At 40.1% G+C, this 16,436-nt stretch overlaps 1 protein-coding gene across 2 annotated transcripts in view; it reads right to left on the bottom strand.

Annotated features, from left to right (window-relative positions):
• The window catches only part of CNTN5 (contactin 5), a 965,708-nt gene that overhangs the window by 194,636 nt on the left and 754,636 nt on the right, over nucleotides 1-16,436 (bottom strand). For both annotated transcript variants that reach the window (XM_039485717.1, XM_039485709.1), the window contains one exon: nucleotides 7,486-7,667. In XM_039485717.1, coding sequence (XP_039341651.1) covers nucleotides 7,486-7,667 — 182 coding nt within the window. The remainder of the gene's footprint in view (nucleotides 1-7,485; nucleotides 7,668-16,436) is intronic.

Here is a 16,436-nt window from a genome sequence, read left to right as displayed (position 1 = left end):
GCTCGATGGACTGATTTACTGGCCCTGGGAACGAGAGGACCTGGCAACTGTAACAATAAGGTAATAGGTGATTGGAAAGGGGTTATGTGGGAAAAGGCATTGAGAAAAGGAGCAGCAAACTGGAGGCAGGGGTATGTAGCTGCTGTGTATAGGGTCCCTGAATTGGGACCCAGAATAGTGGGTGGGTCTGGGTCCCCCCAACAGCCAGTGATGGAAAGGGGACATGGCTAGTTTAAAAACCCAAGAAAAGGAGTGAGATTTAAAGGGCTCAGAGATAAGGCTGAAGACTATGGTGAGGGCTGACTGACGGTTCCATCTGGTCCTTTTACTAAATGCCTGAGAAAAAGGCTAGACCCGAACACCCTGGAGATGGGGCTGAAGACCCTGGTGAGGGCAGATAGGACCTTTTGCTACACTGAAAAGGGTTAATCCATTTTTGACTGTGTGACTTGGCTGGAAGGCTGAGCCACTGAAGGCTGCCTAGTGAGGTTGAAAACCTACTGGGGCACCAGGAACAGGAGAAGATTGAAGCAGCACACCCAACCAACAAGAGGCACTCACAAGTGGTGAGTGTAGCCTGTCACACCCACCAATAGTCATAAGAAATAAAGAATCATCTCACTGGATGCTGCTCAGTGGGCAAAACCACACACTAGACCATTACATCGGTTGCTTCAGGAAAAAAAATAAACTGTGAATTCCTCAACAAACATTACATCCACAATAATCTCTCCACCACCACAGGGATAACTATGCAGTCCCTGAAATCCAGCCACCAGATAGTGATCAAACCAGCAGACAAAGGGGGCACCATTGTAGCCCTTAATCTTGATGACTATGTCAATGAGGAAAACAGACAACTCTCCATCACCATTTACTATAAAGAACTCAAAGATGACTGGACACCACAATACACACAAGAATTTAAAAATACCATCAAATCCTTCCCCAAAGATTGCTAACAAAAACTACAATCTCATATCCCTCAAATTCATCCCAGAAACCTTCTGCATGCTTCCCAAGATACACAAACAAGGCAATCCAGACAGATCCATCATACTTTTACTTAAGGAATACCGGGACTCAAAGAAATGGTCCTCAAACCACTCAGCAAACAAAGGGTCAGTTTCCTCCAAGACACACTGATAAATTCTGTAACATTAACAACTTCCCTCAGAATACCATCCCTGCCACCATGGATGTCACCTCCCTTTTCACCAGTGTCCCTCACCATGATAGCATTGCTGCCTGCTTCAAATGCCTACAAGATAACGAACAATGCTGAAAAATCCACTCCAAACGCATTGCCAAACTCATCCATTTCATCTTCACCCACAACAACCTTACTTAAATAACAAACGCTTTGTCGAAATGATGAAGACAGCCATGGGTACAAGGACGGCTTCCCAATATGTCAATCTCTTCATGGGCCACCTCAAAGAAGAATTTCTGGAAAAAATACATCACAAAACCCATGATATACCTGGGATACATTGATGATATTTCCATTCTCTGGTAAGATGACCTAAATTCCCTCTACCACAACTTCAACAGCCATCTCCCCCCACCATCTATTAAACTCTCTCTAGCACATTCCCACACCAGTATCAACGTACTGAACTCCACAATCAGCTTCAAAAATGGAACCCTACAAACAACTATATACAAGAAACCCACGGTCCACCACACTTACTTCCACAGATCCAGCAACCACCCTGGACACAACAAGAAAACCTATCTACAGCCAGACACTCAGGTACCACAGAATTTGCTCAGAAGAGAAAGTCTGGGACACACACCTAAACACATTTAAAATCATCTTCACCAAGCAAGGACACTCACCAGAGAAGTAGATCACATCATGGAATGGGCCACCCAAATACCCCAGGAGAACTTGCTTCAATTAAAAAACAACAACAAAAATCCCACTGACCGCACAACCATAGTTGTCATATACCACCCCACACTAGAAACCATATAAGGTATAATCACAAAATTACAACCCATATTTGATGAGGATCACATCCTGAAACAAATCTTTTCTGAACCCCTCTTCTGGTTTTCAAACAACCTCACAATCTCTCCAAGCATGAGAAGTAAACTCCCCACAGACCAGGACATAGCAACTGAAAGTGGCACCAGACCCTGCCAGAACAACAGATGCAAAACCTGCAGACATATGTCCTCTGCTGCGATTATCAATACCTTACACACTATCCCTTTCAAAATCCATGAGTCCTACACATGCCTAACACAACACACGGTATACCTCATCCAGTGCACTAAATGCCCCAATAACAATGTGTGTGAAACCAGACAATCACTATGCTCTCGAATGAACTCACACAGAAAAAGGAAAAATGAGAAATGACAAAAACATACCATATCACTTGTGGCAGAACACTTTTCACAGAGCAATCACTCTATTTCTGAGCTATAAGTGCTCATCCTCAAGGGAAACTTGCATAACACCTTCAAAGAACGAGCCAGGGAGCCTAAATTCATAACTTTGCTGAACACTAAAAACCATGGAATTAAAGAGAGGCTTGTTTTACGGCTCATTACAACATTGTCACACAACTTACTGGCTGCTAACCTTTAATTGCCCACTTCATTTAAAGTGGTCTCCTACACCATAGAATCATAGACATTTAGGATTGGGAAGGGACCTTGATATGTCATCTTGTCCAGTCCCTTGCACTGAGGCAGGACTAAGTATTATGTAGACCATGTCCTTAAAAACCTCTAATGACAGAGATTCCACAACTTCCCAAGGTAATTTTTTCCAGTGCTTAACTACCCTGACAGTCAGGAAGCTTTTCTGAATGTTTAACCTAAATCTCCCATGCTACCATTTAAGCCCATTACTTCTCCTCTCCTCAGTGGTTAAGAAGAACTATTTATCACCCTCCTCTTTATAACAACTTTTGAAGATTTATGTCCCCATTCAGTCTTCTCTTCTCCAGACTAAACAAACTCATTTTTTTCAATCTTTCCTCATAGGTCATGTTTCTATACCTTTAATAATTTTTGTTGTGTTCATATGGACTTTCTCCAATTTGTCCACATCTTTCCTGAAATGTGGCACCCGGAACTGGTCACAATACTCCAGTTGAGGCCTTATCAGTGCTGAATAGTGTAGATTACTTCTCGTGTCTTGCTTACAACATTCCTGCTAATAAATCCCAGAATTATGTTCTTTTTTTTGCAAGAATATTACTTTATTGACTCACTGAGATCCACTGTAAACCCCAGATCGTTTTCTGCTGTCATTTTGCATTTATGCGATTGATTGATTCCTCCCTAAGTGAAGTACTTTGCATTTGACCGTCCTGAATTTCATATTATTTATTTTGGACTATTTCTCTCTTTTCCCATTTCACAAATCCTTCCCCTCTCTTTCACGGTGTGTGGGTCTATATAGAAGCAAAATAATGAAAGAAGGATGATAAAAAGAGGCAAGAAAGAATGAGGGGCAGGAGAAAGGGGTAGAAAATGTGAGGGGGAGGAGAAAAGAAAAGAAGAGAGAGGAGAAAAGCTATAATGCATTCCTCCTGTGCTTCTACATCAACTTACTCAACCTAAGAAAGTGAGTAGTAATGACTAATTTAATTATCCTTTTGCAATGCATATGGAAAATTCCACAGATCCTAAGTAAGTCAGAATTTGTGAAGTGCTGTAACTTGTTTGCTAAGGGGAATGATCTATTTTCCCCATATAAATAAGCATTTTTTATCTGTTAACCAGTTTGAGCCCCAATAGAAGTCACTGCAAATTACAGGATGACCAGATGATTTGGGGAAAATCACAGCTGTCAAAATGGTGTGCAGGCAAGTATATTTAGTCTGCTGAGGATATCTTGGGTTTTATCAAAATTAATTTTTAAATGGTTTTGTCATTCTCAGGACTGAATTTCAGCCAAGCACTGAGACAATACAATGATCATTTCCAAAATATCAGCTGCATCACACAATCATGCTACAGTTGGATGTCAGCATTAGGTAAAACAGAATTAAATGAATTTGTGATTGCATCAGACTAGCCAAGCAGACCTGGTGTTCTGGGCACTCCCAAAATATCCCTTAGTGAACCAGATCAAATGCAACTGCAAACTGAGTAAGATTAAAACTGACAGCAAGCTAGTATCTATCTAAGGACATATGTAAATCAGTGTGACCCTCAGTATGACAGTGTTAGTGCTGCAACCTGGTCTGAAGCTGCAAAAGCAACTCTCTTGTAAGAAATGATGGCTTAAATATGAGCGCGTGACTCTAAGTCAATCATCTCCTATTCCAGAAACATGGGTGCCTGAGACATGACAATGTATTCTACTATAACTCATTCAGTTTAAGTACATTTTAAAATAAGAAGTATAGTAGCAAACTTTGTTTAAAGTGATACTAGAAAATCCCACCATAACCATTTTGTTTGCAGTACTGTTGGAGCTGTGTGGTCCCAGGAGAGTTCTGCATAGCTCGAAAGCTTGTACCTTCCACCAGCAGAAGTGGTCCAATAAAAGATATTACCACACCTACCTTGCCTCTACCATAACAATATCAGCAGCAAAGCAAACTGAGATTCCCATATGTAAAACGTGGCTGAACTGCACTCTGCTCAACCACAAATCCACAAATCAGCCCTGAAAATGGATTTCTGATTTTGTAGAATCCATGAGACTCCCCTGCTGTCTCCAGAATGGGCCAGTGGGAGTGAGATCATGTGTTCCATGGCCAATGGGTACAGACTTCACTTCCTGCACCCTCAGTTGATTTGTGGGTATATTTAAGTACTTATGGTAGGTGCTTACAATTTATCTTTAATCATATGAGTGCTACTTTCCATCCCAAGCACTTGCAGACCTTAGCCTCGGTCTCCTTTCCCTTAGTGTGGGTAAGTGAATTTCTGTTGTGCATTTGGTTTCTTAAATCACATTTTCCTCACATATTCAATAGGCTGTAAAATACAATAATCTGCAGCAGGTCTTCTTATATTAGAGAGCTTGTTCTACTGTAACTCCACAGGCTGCAAATTAACACAACCTGTAAAGTATCCATAAAAGACTGTGGTTGAAAAATAGCCTTTTGGAAATCACAAAAACATAAAGGGACTAGAGAGAACTCATGATGGTGTGGGGTTTGGGATAGCAGCATTATTCAGGTAAGAAATGTTCTCTGCAGACTGATTCCTGACCTTCAGGAGCAGCATTATGGGCACCAAAGACTACTTACTTCCTACTAAGAAACAGAATCTGCATCCCTGTTAATGAGAGTGGTAGTGCTGATCAGTGGGTAGAGATCTGGAGATCTGGGTTTATAGTGTTAGCTCTGCCACTGACCTGTCGGGTGACCTTAGATAAGTCACTACACCCTGCTGTGCCTATTTCCTTATCTGTAAAATGAGAGCTAATGATACCGTCTTTGTAGACTGCTTTGAGACCTACTGATGAAAAGTGCTATATAACAGCTAGTATTATTATTTCAGGAGAACAGAACCAGGGACTCATCTTGTAACCCAGCTAAAATGTACCGGAACATGAGTGCCTCTACAAAATATTGTGGAGAAAGAGCAACGGTACTGCTAAAAAAACAAGGGCTGTCACTCTTAAACAGAGACCATTGACAGTAAGCATTTGTAATACCTGGAGAAGTTTTGTATTCTTGTCAGTGGAAGAAATAGGAGTGGTTCCCAGCCCTGGAGTCTTGTTTTCAGTGGAAACCTCAGAAGATTAGGGCAGAAATGGCATTATGAATGACATGCCCAGTCAGACTGGTGCAAGCCACTGCATTTAAGAGACAGATGGGGCAAGCCCTTCCTAGCACCCCTGTGCATAATAAAAGCCACAAAACTGCCCTTGGCCCTGGCTGGAGAAGGTATGAATGAAAAAAGAGGGGAAGCCTCATTCAATGAGACTGTGACACTCACTCATTATAGGCTTGAGGTGCGATCAGAAAAAATGATCAACAAGCTAGAGGGGGAAGGGATGATTAGAAAACTGGAAGATATGAATAACAAGAAAAATGAACTTAATCTATCCTAGCAGTGTATCCATATTTGAAAGATGTAAGTACCAAAGACCGAATAATTATTTATTGTGATTATCCTATTCAGTGGAGAATAATGGAATGGAATTAAGAAAGGAAAAATTAAGGCTGAATATCAGGTTTGGGACATTTGAAATGAGACTAGAACACTAGAGAAGGTACTGAATGGAACAATATTGCATTAGCAGAGAGATTTGCTAGATGACCTCTCTTTCACCTCTGATTTCTATGCCTATATGATTCAAGGTGTGGTGAAAACTCATATAACTGACAGATACAAAAGTAAGTGTGTGTTAATAAAACGCTGTATTTATCAATACTGTGAAACAAGGCACCTGACTGGTAAACACGTACACTGTGTAGGTATCTGATATTCTCACACAGGTAAAAATGTGCCATTCCTGAAATAATATTTTAAAGTCAGCTTTCCACAACATTTTCCTCTCTCTCAGCTGTGTAATTTCTCCATCAAATTACACCAGCTTTGAAAAAGGAAGATCTCTAGTTTGCAGTGAGACATGCACCACTTGCTTCTAGCTCCCAAAGGTCATCTACATTATGAGATATAAAGGGCTTGTCTACACTTGAAACCTTACAGCTGCACAGATGTAGCACTGCAGCTGTGTCACTGTAGCGCTTCAGTGCAGACATTACCTATGTCAACAGTCACATTATTTTTTTATATATAAGGTCATATGTTTTTAATATTTTGGTCTAAATTTTCAAAAGTGACAAGTGAGTTTTGGTTCTTCAGTTTTTGGGTGCCCACCTAGACACACGTTAAAAGGGCTGATTTTGAGAAGGCGGATGTTCAGAACTTTTTGAAAATCAGACCCTTTGAAAGTGCCAAGAACTGAAGCACTGAAGATGACTTTTGAGAATGTAAGCAGTTCTCTCCTTCTGATCCTTGTACAGTCAGACTCAAAGTAATTTGGATTAATAGGCAGGGGAATACAAGACATAACTGCAATATAACCATTAAAAAATCTTTTCAAGACATTTCTAAAAAAGTTTTTCTATTACACGGATCATATACAGAAGTCATGAGAGAGTGGTGTAGTATATAGTTTTTATTGCCAGCATAATTTTGAGAGGGGCAGAAACAGTAAAATATTTAGCAAACATTTTTAAAAAAGCATTACTGGTTTTAAGAAATTTCAACCTGCTGTAAAACTGGGAAAAAATCTGGGGGAAGAAACCCCCAATTTTTGTTGAATTTCTGAGGGAAAATGTAAAAAACTTCCGCCAGCTCTACTTGCAACTCAATATTTAATGAGTCATTTACTAACAAATATAGGTAATGATAATTTCAAATTGATTTTATATAAAGAAATAATCCATTCTTTTTTAATTGGCTGCAGCTTTATTTCATGTGCATCTGCAGCCTTAGGTATGGACAAGTTATTGCCGAATGTTGCATAGTACTTTCTGGACACACACTTACTGTACACTTGTAGCTGTCCTCTGAAGACATTCCTTCCACGTGAGTTTTCAGCTTTACATTCGTACATCCCTGCATCCTCTAGCTGCACATTAGGTATTTCAAGAACAGCTTGGGACTTTCTCAGACGGGCTTTACTTGGATTATGATCATTAACTTTCCTCCATGAGATTGTTGGAACAGGGCTGAAATATTTAGTAGAATTACTGTTAACACTTTTCTCCTATTAAGAATATAGATTCTGTTACCTGGTAATTTAAGTACTTAATAGTCTAAGTGGCAATAAAAAGTAATCACAATTAAGGCCCATATACTGCTTGATATACTTCACGTTCCATAGGGAATGTCTAATAAGTGGTGCTTCTGTATAGGAGACATCCCGATCTTCCACAAAGGAGCTTAACTTTTAATTCAGATTAAATAAATCATTCCAAATGATCTCTGCAGGGTTTAATCTGCTCTCCAAGTTTTACTATTGTTACCTTGAGCTCCTTTGTTTAATGGTTAAAGAAAATAACATCTCTTATGCCTGGGTGAACTTTATAAGTGCAGCCACTCTACCAGCTTCCCATGATGTTATTTTCAAGAATGATATTAGAACACAATAGGCTGGCAAGTATTTGGGGTATACCTGTCTATAAACGCAGATGGGATGTTATAATACTACCACATTTCAGATAAAATATAAATGTCTCAATCGTTTTATGGGCCTCCTATATAAGGCGACCATATTTTTAAAAAAACTATGATATTTTTGTAGAAATATTTTTAAGGGTAAAAATAGTCACTTATTAAAAAAGAAGTGTACTCGTGTACTGGTGTCACTATTCCTAGTTTCAGACTCCTAGTTTTAGACATAGACATATTTCTTGAAGTGCAGTTTTTTTTTCCCAAGTAGCTTAGTGTTCTGAATAAGTGTATCATGAAAAACTGAGCAAGTGTCTTTTAACATTTATGTTGAGCAAAAGAACGGATTTGAGAATGTCTATACTCATTCAACTTTTCTCTTCACTACAAACACTCAGCACTCATTCCTTTGAACTATTTTTTCCACTACTTTCAATACATTCTACTTGGTATAGCAATACAACATAATTGTAGCTATAACAACAACTCCAAACATTTTGAAAGCCAGGCTATTTCAGGTCTTCTGACAGAAGTTCCTAGGACACAGAGACATCACATGAAAAAATGGGATTGTGCCACATAGTCTCGGTAGTTATATAATATCTATTGGGTATTTACTAGAGGAAGACCTCAAGTCAAAAGCTGGATATAAACACCACTGAAATTTGGGAGAGTTTGGATTTGGATCCAAATTCATAGATTAGGCCCAACTCTAAAATCATACACACTTCTCTTATAATATCTAATTTGCAGGGCTTGCACTAATCTTACCAGAAAAATGAATTGGTGCATAGAACAGAAAAACATCAGCAGTAAAAATTATACTTTTGTGCCTCATTTTTTGGCTTCTTAACTTGTGTCATTTACCTTGAGGCTAGTTATATATAGAGATACTAAGCACACACAACTCCAGCTGGAGCGGCAGGTGCTTAGCAAATGAAAAAAATCAAGCCCTAGACATCTCAAGCTCAGCAGCAAAAATTATGGTGCACCAAATTAATACATGTGTTAATATATACATTCATAATAATTCATAGAGTTGCCAGGTTTATTTTGTTTTTCATATACATAACCATAACCACCTTCTTATTGATCTTAGCCATCAATCAGCCATGGATTTTTCCCTGATGTCTTTAGCTTCCCTTTTCATCTTTCTATGCTTTATAACATCAAAGGTCTATTAATTGCTATCTATTTCCACTTTTTTTCCATTGATATATTGCTTTTTTACTTCTAAGTGCTGTCTTCACTTTGCCACTGTACCAGCAAGGGCTTTCAGCCAAAGCTGTGCTCCTTGATTTGTGGAATATTGGCTGTTTGGCTATCTATTACATCCTTAAAGATCTCCCATTCATTCATTCATTCATTCATTCATTCATTCAGGATCACTGGTCACAAGGCAACTACAAATTTCCACTACACTAGTGATCAATTCATATTAATCCTTCATAATGGGGTTCAAAACAGAGTTATATCATGTTGGGTGTAATACAACGTTGACAGCAACTACTGTGCGAGCAAGACTGCATGGAGAAAACATGGAAATATTTCACTGTGCATAAGATTGCAAACATTTTTGAAACAGCACTGTTATCTGGGCTGCAATCCTGATTTAAATGAAATCAACAGCAAAAGACCCCTTTATTTTAGTTTCAGCATAGAGTCCCAGTTCAACTGAACAACATTGACTAGTAGGACTTTTCTTAGCATATGTTTCAGAGAAACACTGAAGAAGTCACAAAGTATTGAAGTTAACTTGTACAGAAGTCACTATGCAAGTCAATGTATCAAAAACTTTGTATAAAGTGCACTAGACTTATTTATTTTATTTTAAAATTTACTTTAATTGCATGCTGTAGCAAGTTAGTGCTTATCGTATGGAAAACACTAAAAGAACTTTTTGCCATTGCCTAGATCATTAAGAAACATCTTTTAAAAAATCATGGTTTTTTGCATGATGATGAGGTAATAAGTGGAATTTTTCAAGGAGATAAAAATACTTTGGCTGCAAAGATCTAATGATTTCAAAGGAAAGTGCTCCCAAACTGCAAATCACTATTCAGAGACAAGTTGGAGCTCCATTTAATGAAGCTTCTTTTTTTCCTTGCGTAAGTCACAAGTGAGGTATGAATTTTACATCTAAAATGAAAAAATACATCTCTATATATTTATCCTTGGTGACATTTATAAAAAAAAAGGAAAGAAAAAGAAACACTGTATACCTCAGTGAGGATATCAAAGAATAAAGTTTACATCTTTGCTCTAGAAAACTGAACTTCTAGCTTAAAAAAGTTATGTGAGGCATATATTTTTCATTTAAAAATATTTAGAGCTTTTAAAAAAGATTTTGATGATTAATGCTGGAGTTGGTTGCAATTTACATAATTAGTACAAATCTATGTGGATGTTTATATTTGTTTATATTTTATTAATATATATATATTTTTTTCAAACTTAGACCTTTACCTTTAAGTTTATGCACTGAGTACAAATGGGAGGGCTTGCACATCTTATCCCTGAAGCAAAGCTACATCTCTGGACATCTCAAGTGAAATTTTAACCCTCTTAAAGACAACATCAAAACTTCTGTTGATTTCATCAGGGCCAGGATTTAGCTCTAGCCTTAGGTGTGGGTCACCTGCCCCACCGCTTAGGGCGCCGTGGTCATGGGCCACCATGCGGCAGCATAGAGATGCATGCTGCCAGTAGGCAGAGGAGCTCCACAAACTCACAGAGGCAACATGTTGGGGGAAGGTGTGTGCCTAGATTTCTCCCAGCTTCTTTCCGGCAGAGGAATGTGGGTGGCGGGGCAAGCAGTGGCACACATATACTGCTTGCCCCCTCCAGTATTCCTCTGTGCCTCACTATGGGTTGTGGGGTGGGGGAGTGAGGAACAAAGCCAGGACTCCCTGCGTCCAGGTCACTTTCCCTCCCCGGGCTGTGCTGTGAGCTGAGCGTCAGGAGCTGTTGCTCTCCTGCCCTCCCCCTTATGCAGCCCTGTCAAGGTGTCACTCCCACCCTGAACTTTAGGGTACAGATGTGGGGACCTGCATGAGATAACCCCTAAGCTTATTTACTAGCTTAGGTTAACAGTAAGCTGCCACCACCAAGCATGTTCCAAATCTTAGGGGAGAGCCACTTGGAGCTCTGCCTTCCCCCAAATCCCCAGTCTTTATCCCCCATTTCCTGGCAGGATTGAGAATGATTTACCTACCACCAATTCCTAGTGAGCCCAGATCCAAAAAACCCTTGGATCTTAAAACAAGGAAAAATCAATCAGGTTCTTTAAAAGAAGACTTTTAATTAAAGAAAAAAAAAGTGAAAGGAATACCTCTGAGATTAGCATGCAAGCTGCTCTCACAGACAACAGATTCAAAACACAGAGGATGTCCCTCTGGCAAAAACCTTAGTTACGCAGACACCCAATTTGATTCTTCCACTATGAAAAACAAAGTCACAAAAGAAAATGAACATAATCTAATACATTCCTTCTCTAAACACTTACTACTTTTAAGAAATGTTAGATGGCTGATTCCTGGATCCTTCACTCCGGCACAAACTTTTCTGAACAAAGACTGATTTCCCTCCTCCCTCTTTGAAAACATCTTGTCCCCCCATGGGTTCCTCTGGTCAGGTGTCAGCTAGGCTATGTGAACTTCTTAACCCTTTACAGGTAAAAGAGGAATTAACCCTTAACTGTCTGCTTATGACAAGCCCAGATAGGGAAAATGACCTGGACACAGGAAGCCCTGGTGTTGCTCTTTGCTCCCCCCCTCCCAGCCACCTACGGGGGCCCAGAGGAGCAGCATTTAAGGGGGGAGCGAGCAGCAATACCAGCCACTCTGTGCATCTGGGTCAGTTTCCCCATACGGATGCAGTTACGGGTACATGAGGAGGGTTCAGGGGTTGGGGCAAAGAGGGCACCATTCAGGGGTTAAGGGAAAAGGAACACAGGATGGGTTGGGGGAAAAGGGTTATTCATTATTACTATGTATTTTACAAATTATTTCAGGCATATGTCTCAGATTAGATGCCTGAAATCATGCTCAATTTTATCAGTGACTACCATCTCTCAGCTTTCCTGCACTAGCACAAGGTGGGTCCATCTCCCTCTCTGTCTGGCCAGGGGTGATGGGGGGCAGGGACAATGTGGGGCACTATGCCCATGAGAGCTTGGGGAAATGGGGGCCAGGAGCACCAAAACACAAGTTCACCCAGGGCACCATTTTCCCCAAGGCTGGCCCTGCCAGAGTTACACTTCTTACCCAGTTCAGCTGAAATAAACGTTGTGTGTAAAGCTCTCTTTGTGACTATGGGTAAGTCATTCCCAGCTCGAGCAGACATACCTGTGCTAGCTCTGATCAAGGTAGCACACTAAAAATAGTCCAGCTGTGACAATGTGAGTAGAGGGAGGCGCTAGTCACGCCGCGTACAAACCCTTCCGAGATGCTAGGTATGTATTCAGGGTGGCTAGCCCCTCCTGCTGCTCGTGCTATCATTGATAGTCTCTATTTTCAGCACAGTAGCTCAACCAGAGCTAGTGCAGGTATGTCTCATCAAGGTGGGAATCACACTGCCACCTCAAAGGGCAGACATACGCTCTGAGAGATGACAATTAATTCTACATGAATGTCTGCACAGTATGCATATGAATATGAATGTGAAGAAAATATGAGCTGGATTTCATCTCAAATAGACTCTTAAGAGTGGTGTTTTCAAAAGTGCTCGGCGCTGACCTAATTCTGCTTCCTTTGAAGTCAGTGGAGCTTTACCATTGACTTGAATGGAAAAATGCTAAACACTTTTCAAAATCTCACCATAAACAACTCTAGTGTCATGACCACCCAATTCCTCATGAAAAAAAAGTTGCTAGGATCCATCAAGAATATACCTATTGCAGTGGGAGGTAGGATAGGAATCAAGAACATTTCTCTCATATTGTCCTTCTTCCTAAACAATCTTTTCCATGGGTCTATCTTACTCAATATTCTACAGCACCATAGGTAGGAAATGCATAGTTCCCATTTTCTGTTCATTTTTGGTAATTTGCATTATTCTTTGTATCAAACATTATTTACCTTTTTCTGTAGTTTCAATCATTTCAATGTGTTTTTTCTCCAACTCTCATAGTCATTTTACAAATAAATCGTTGGATTTAATATTGCCTTCAAATGCTCACCTGCACAAAATACCATTGTGCAACTCTGCATGGCTGCGCATTTGAAATTACAAAGACCCACTTTCTCCTTATGCCCTCCAGCCTTCCAACTGTGCAAAATGTCTACTAATTATTACAGGATAATTGTGTAGGATTAAAATGTCAAGGACTATCATGAAATTCTCCCCATCATATGCCTTCTAGAAATGTGCATTTGTCAGCCACATAATTAGATATTTGCAATGTCCACATAATTCTATTCTGGTCAGATACATTATAGCGCATTAGCAGAGAGTTTCATTCAAATATACAAGACTAAACAATATGTTGTCCTTTCTTTTGGTTAATAGAGGCTATTCAGTGATCATGAAGGGTAGAGGTTGCTAGCACTGAAGACTTAACTCATAGAATGGTAAAAAAGTCAGAAATTGTGTAAGCTTCCCCTCACTACCAACCTTGACCTGGGGAAAACATCTATATCAGTCATCAACAAATACACAAGTCATATGTCTTCTATGTTTGGGACAATTTATGGCTCGATTTTCAGAGGTGCTGAGCACATGCAACACTAACTGACTTTAACAAGAGTTGTGAGTGCTCTGAACTTCTGAAACTGAGTTCTTTAAAGACTAATGCTCTTCCTAAACACAGTGATCATTCTGATTAAGACATGACAAAACAAGAAAGCAGAAGCAGCCAAGAATGGCAGTGAGTTTAGGTTTGAAAGTAGTGAGCAAAAAGGAAACACAACTTTCCTCTCTCCTCATTTAAAAATAGGTTATTGTCCATTTCTTTTATTGAGAGTTAATATAATTTTAAAAGGCAGATTTCTCAGCTGTGTCACTCCAGCATTAAGGAAGGGAGTTTGAGGGAGGGTTGATCAATGTTGATTTTCTGCATTAGACACACTGCAGAATTCTTTATTATTTTGTCTTCTAACCAGAATAATGTTGATCTAATTCTTCTTTTTTATTATTATTATTTTTTTTCGGGTACTACAAAGATGCTGCAGATTTTAAAGTGGAGCAGAAACAGGCTCGGCACTATCTTACATTGCAAGAACCTCCACAATTATCAATCAGCATGCTGGTGCTGCTCCTGGCAACTAGTTATACCTCACTGTGGGAGCTTCGTGGCTCAAATGGTTAAAAGAAAGAATTTTTAAAAAGTAGTTTGTATACACATTATATTTGCTCACAAAGTCAAACCTCTGTTTGTAGTCTCTCTGTATCATTCCCCGATTACACTGTTCACTGGCGGAAGGCAGTCAGATATGTTAGTTATTAAATACTAATTTCTAACAACAAAAATGTCACCAACCAGTGACTGCATCCAATCTACTTTGGCCAAGAGAACCTACAGGCGTTTTGGATAAGGAACAGCTAGTGATGCCCATTTTGGCGGTGCGGGAAGCAGGAAGATAAAATAAAAAGTCAACAACTCTAAATTAGAGAGCATAGGTGTTTTTGGAAGTAGGAAACTTGCCAATGAGTACAGGGTACAAATGAGGCACATTGGTCCATGCCCATGAGTCTAGGGAGTACCTGGAGAGGAAGATTTCTTCAACACCACCAGAAACTGAGAGTGCGCAGCAGGAACTGCCAACAGGGCTGGGAGAATTTTGATAAAAAGTTTGTGACTAGGCCTTGTATAAATGTATGCTCATAGATATTCTACAGTAGCGATAACCTGATTGCTTACCCTGAGGAGCTGCCATTGGTAAAATGCCAGAGTCTGCAATTACTAAGGCTTCCTGAGCTCCCTTCCTTTTCTGACAGCAGAAGAAAACTCTGCATGTGTGGTTCTGGTTGGAGGATTGGGAATGCAAATGGCAGGAGTGAGGTTTCTGCAGCATGAATTTACTTCAAATTTAAGGCCACCCCAGATCCATTAGTGAGTGGCTGACAAGAATCTGCTAGATAATCCCCTGTATCTCTGTACCTGGGACAAAGCAGAGTAAGTGATTGTAGATAGGTTGCAGTAACTTGCATGGATTCTCTCTTGCACTGAGGATTCCAAAGGCAATTGTGGTCAGTGCTGGGGGAGGGTTGCTGTGGGACTGGCAGCACTGCTCCTTCATGAGCTATGATGCCCAAGTGGAAAATGGTGCTGCAGGTTTGGGGGGGACGAACCCTCTGGGAGGGCAAATTTCACCTTCTTGAAAGAAGAATGAGGAAGAAACTCATGGATGAAGGTCATTGAATGAAGCTGAGAGTGTGCAACCAGTGTACAGGAGAATGGGGCCTTATGCATTTACATGGAATTTACCAAATAATCTCATCTGAGTTGTAGAAACAAATCATCGATTGCAATAGTTACTCTAAAAAAAAAAGTATAAGAGCATGTCTCATGGCTAAGTTGAGAGGCAAGGTGGGAAATCTCTCTCACTGGACCAACTTCTGTTGGTGAGAGCGACAAGCTTTCAAGCTACACAGATCTCTTCTTCAGAATCAATCCAAAAGGAAAAAAATAGGAACAAACACAAGAGCTGCACATTCCCTTCCATCAGCATTTTGTGATTAAGATACCTATCCGGTATTGTCTGAAAATGACTTTCAAAGTGGATGAAAGCCTTAGAGTATGTCTACAGAGCATTTTGGACTAAGCCTCCCAGCCTGGGATGACAGACTTGGGGTAGCAGGGAGTGTACTAGTGCTCTAAAAAGAGCTACACAGACACAGTTTGAAGTTGTGGCTCATGGTCTAAAGCTCCCCCCAACTTCAGAGCTTGAGCTCCAGTCCACGCTGTAACTTCAAAGCACTTTCTATACAGCTATTTTTAGAGCGCTAGTAGGAGCCCCGCTAACTTGAGTCAGTTGATCTGGGATGGGAGGCTCACTTCCGCTCAGTCCAAAATGCTCTTACACACCCAGAGAAGTTTAATTTGTCTGACAAACATGAACCATATATCTGCCAAAGGTAATACTGACCATGGGCAAAATCCGGCATTGCTATTTCTCATGTAAGGAACATGAGATGGGAACCGCTAGGTTTATCTTCTCATCAGCATCTAGTCTCTTCAGGAATAGTCATCATAGCTGTACAACTGATAAATCCAATTCTGAGAAACTTCCAAAATCCTGGTGGGATTATGCTGTACTGTATCAGTGAATTTGAAGCATGACATCCACTTCCTAAATGCAAATGGATATCCAGTGCAACTAAGGCCT

This window comes from Mauremys reevesii, linkage group 1, assembly GCF_016161935.1.
Source record: "Mauremys reevesii isolate NIE-2019 linkage group 1, ASM1616193v1, whole genome shotgun sequence".
In the NCBI taxonomy this organism is placed as follows: domain Eukaryota; kingdom Metazoa; phylum Chordata; order Testudines; family Geoemydidae; genus Mauremys; species Mauremys reevesii.
The sequence above is the reverse complement of the archived record's forward strand: the minus strand, read 5'-3'. Positions and strand labels throughout refer to the sequence as shown.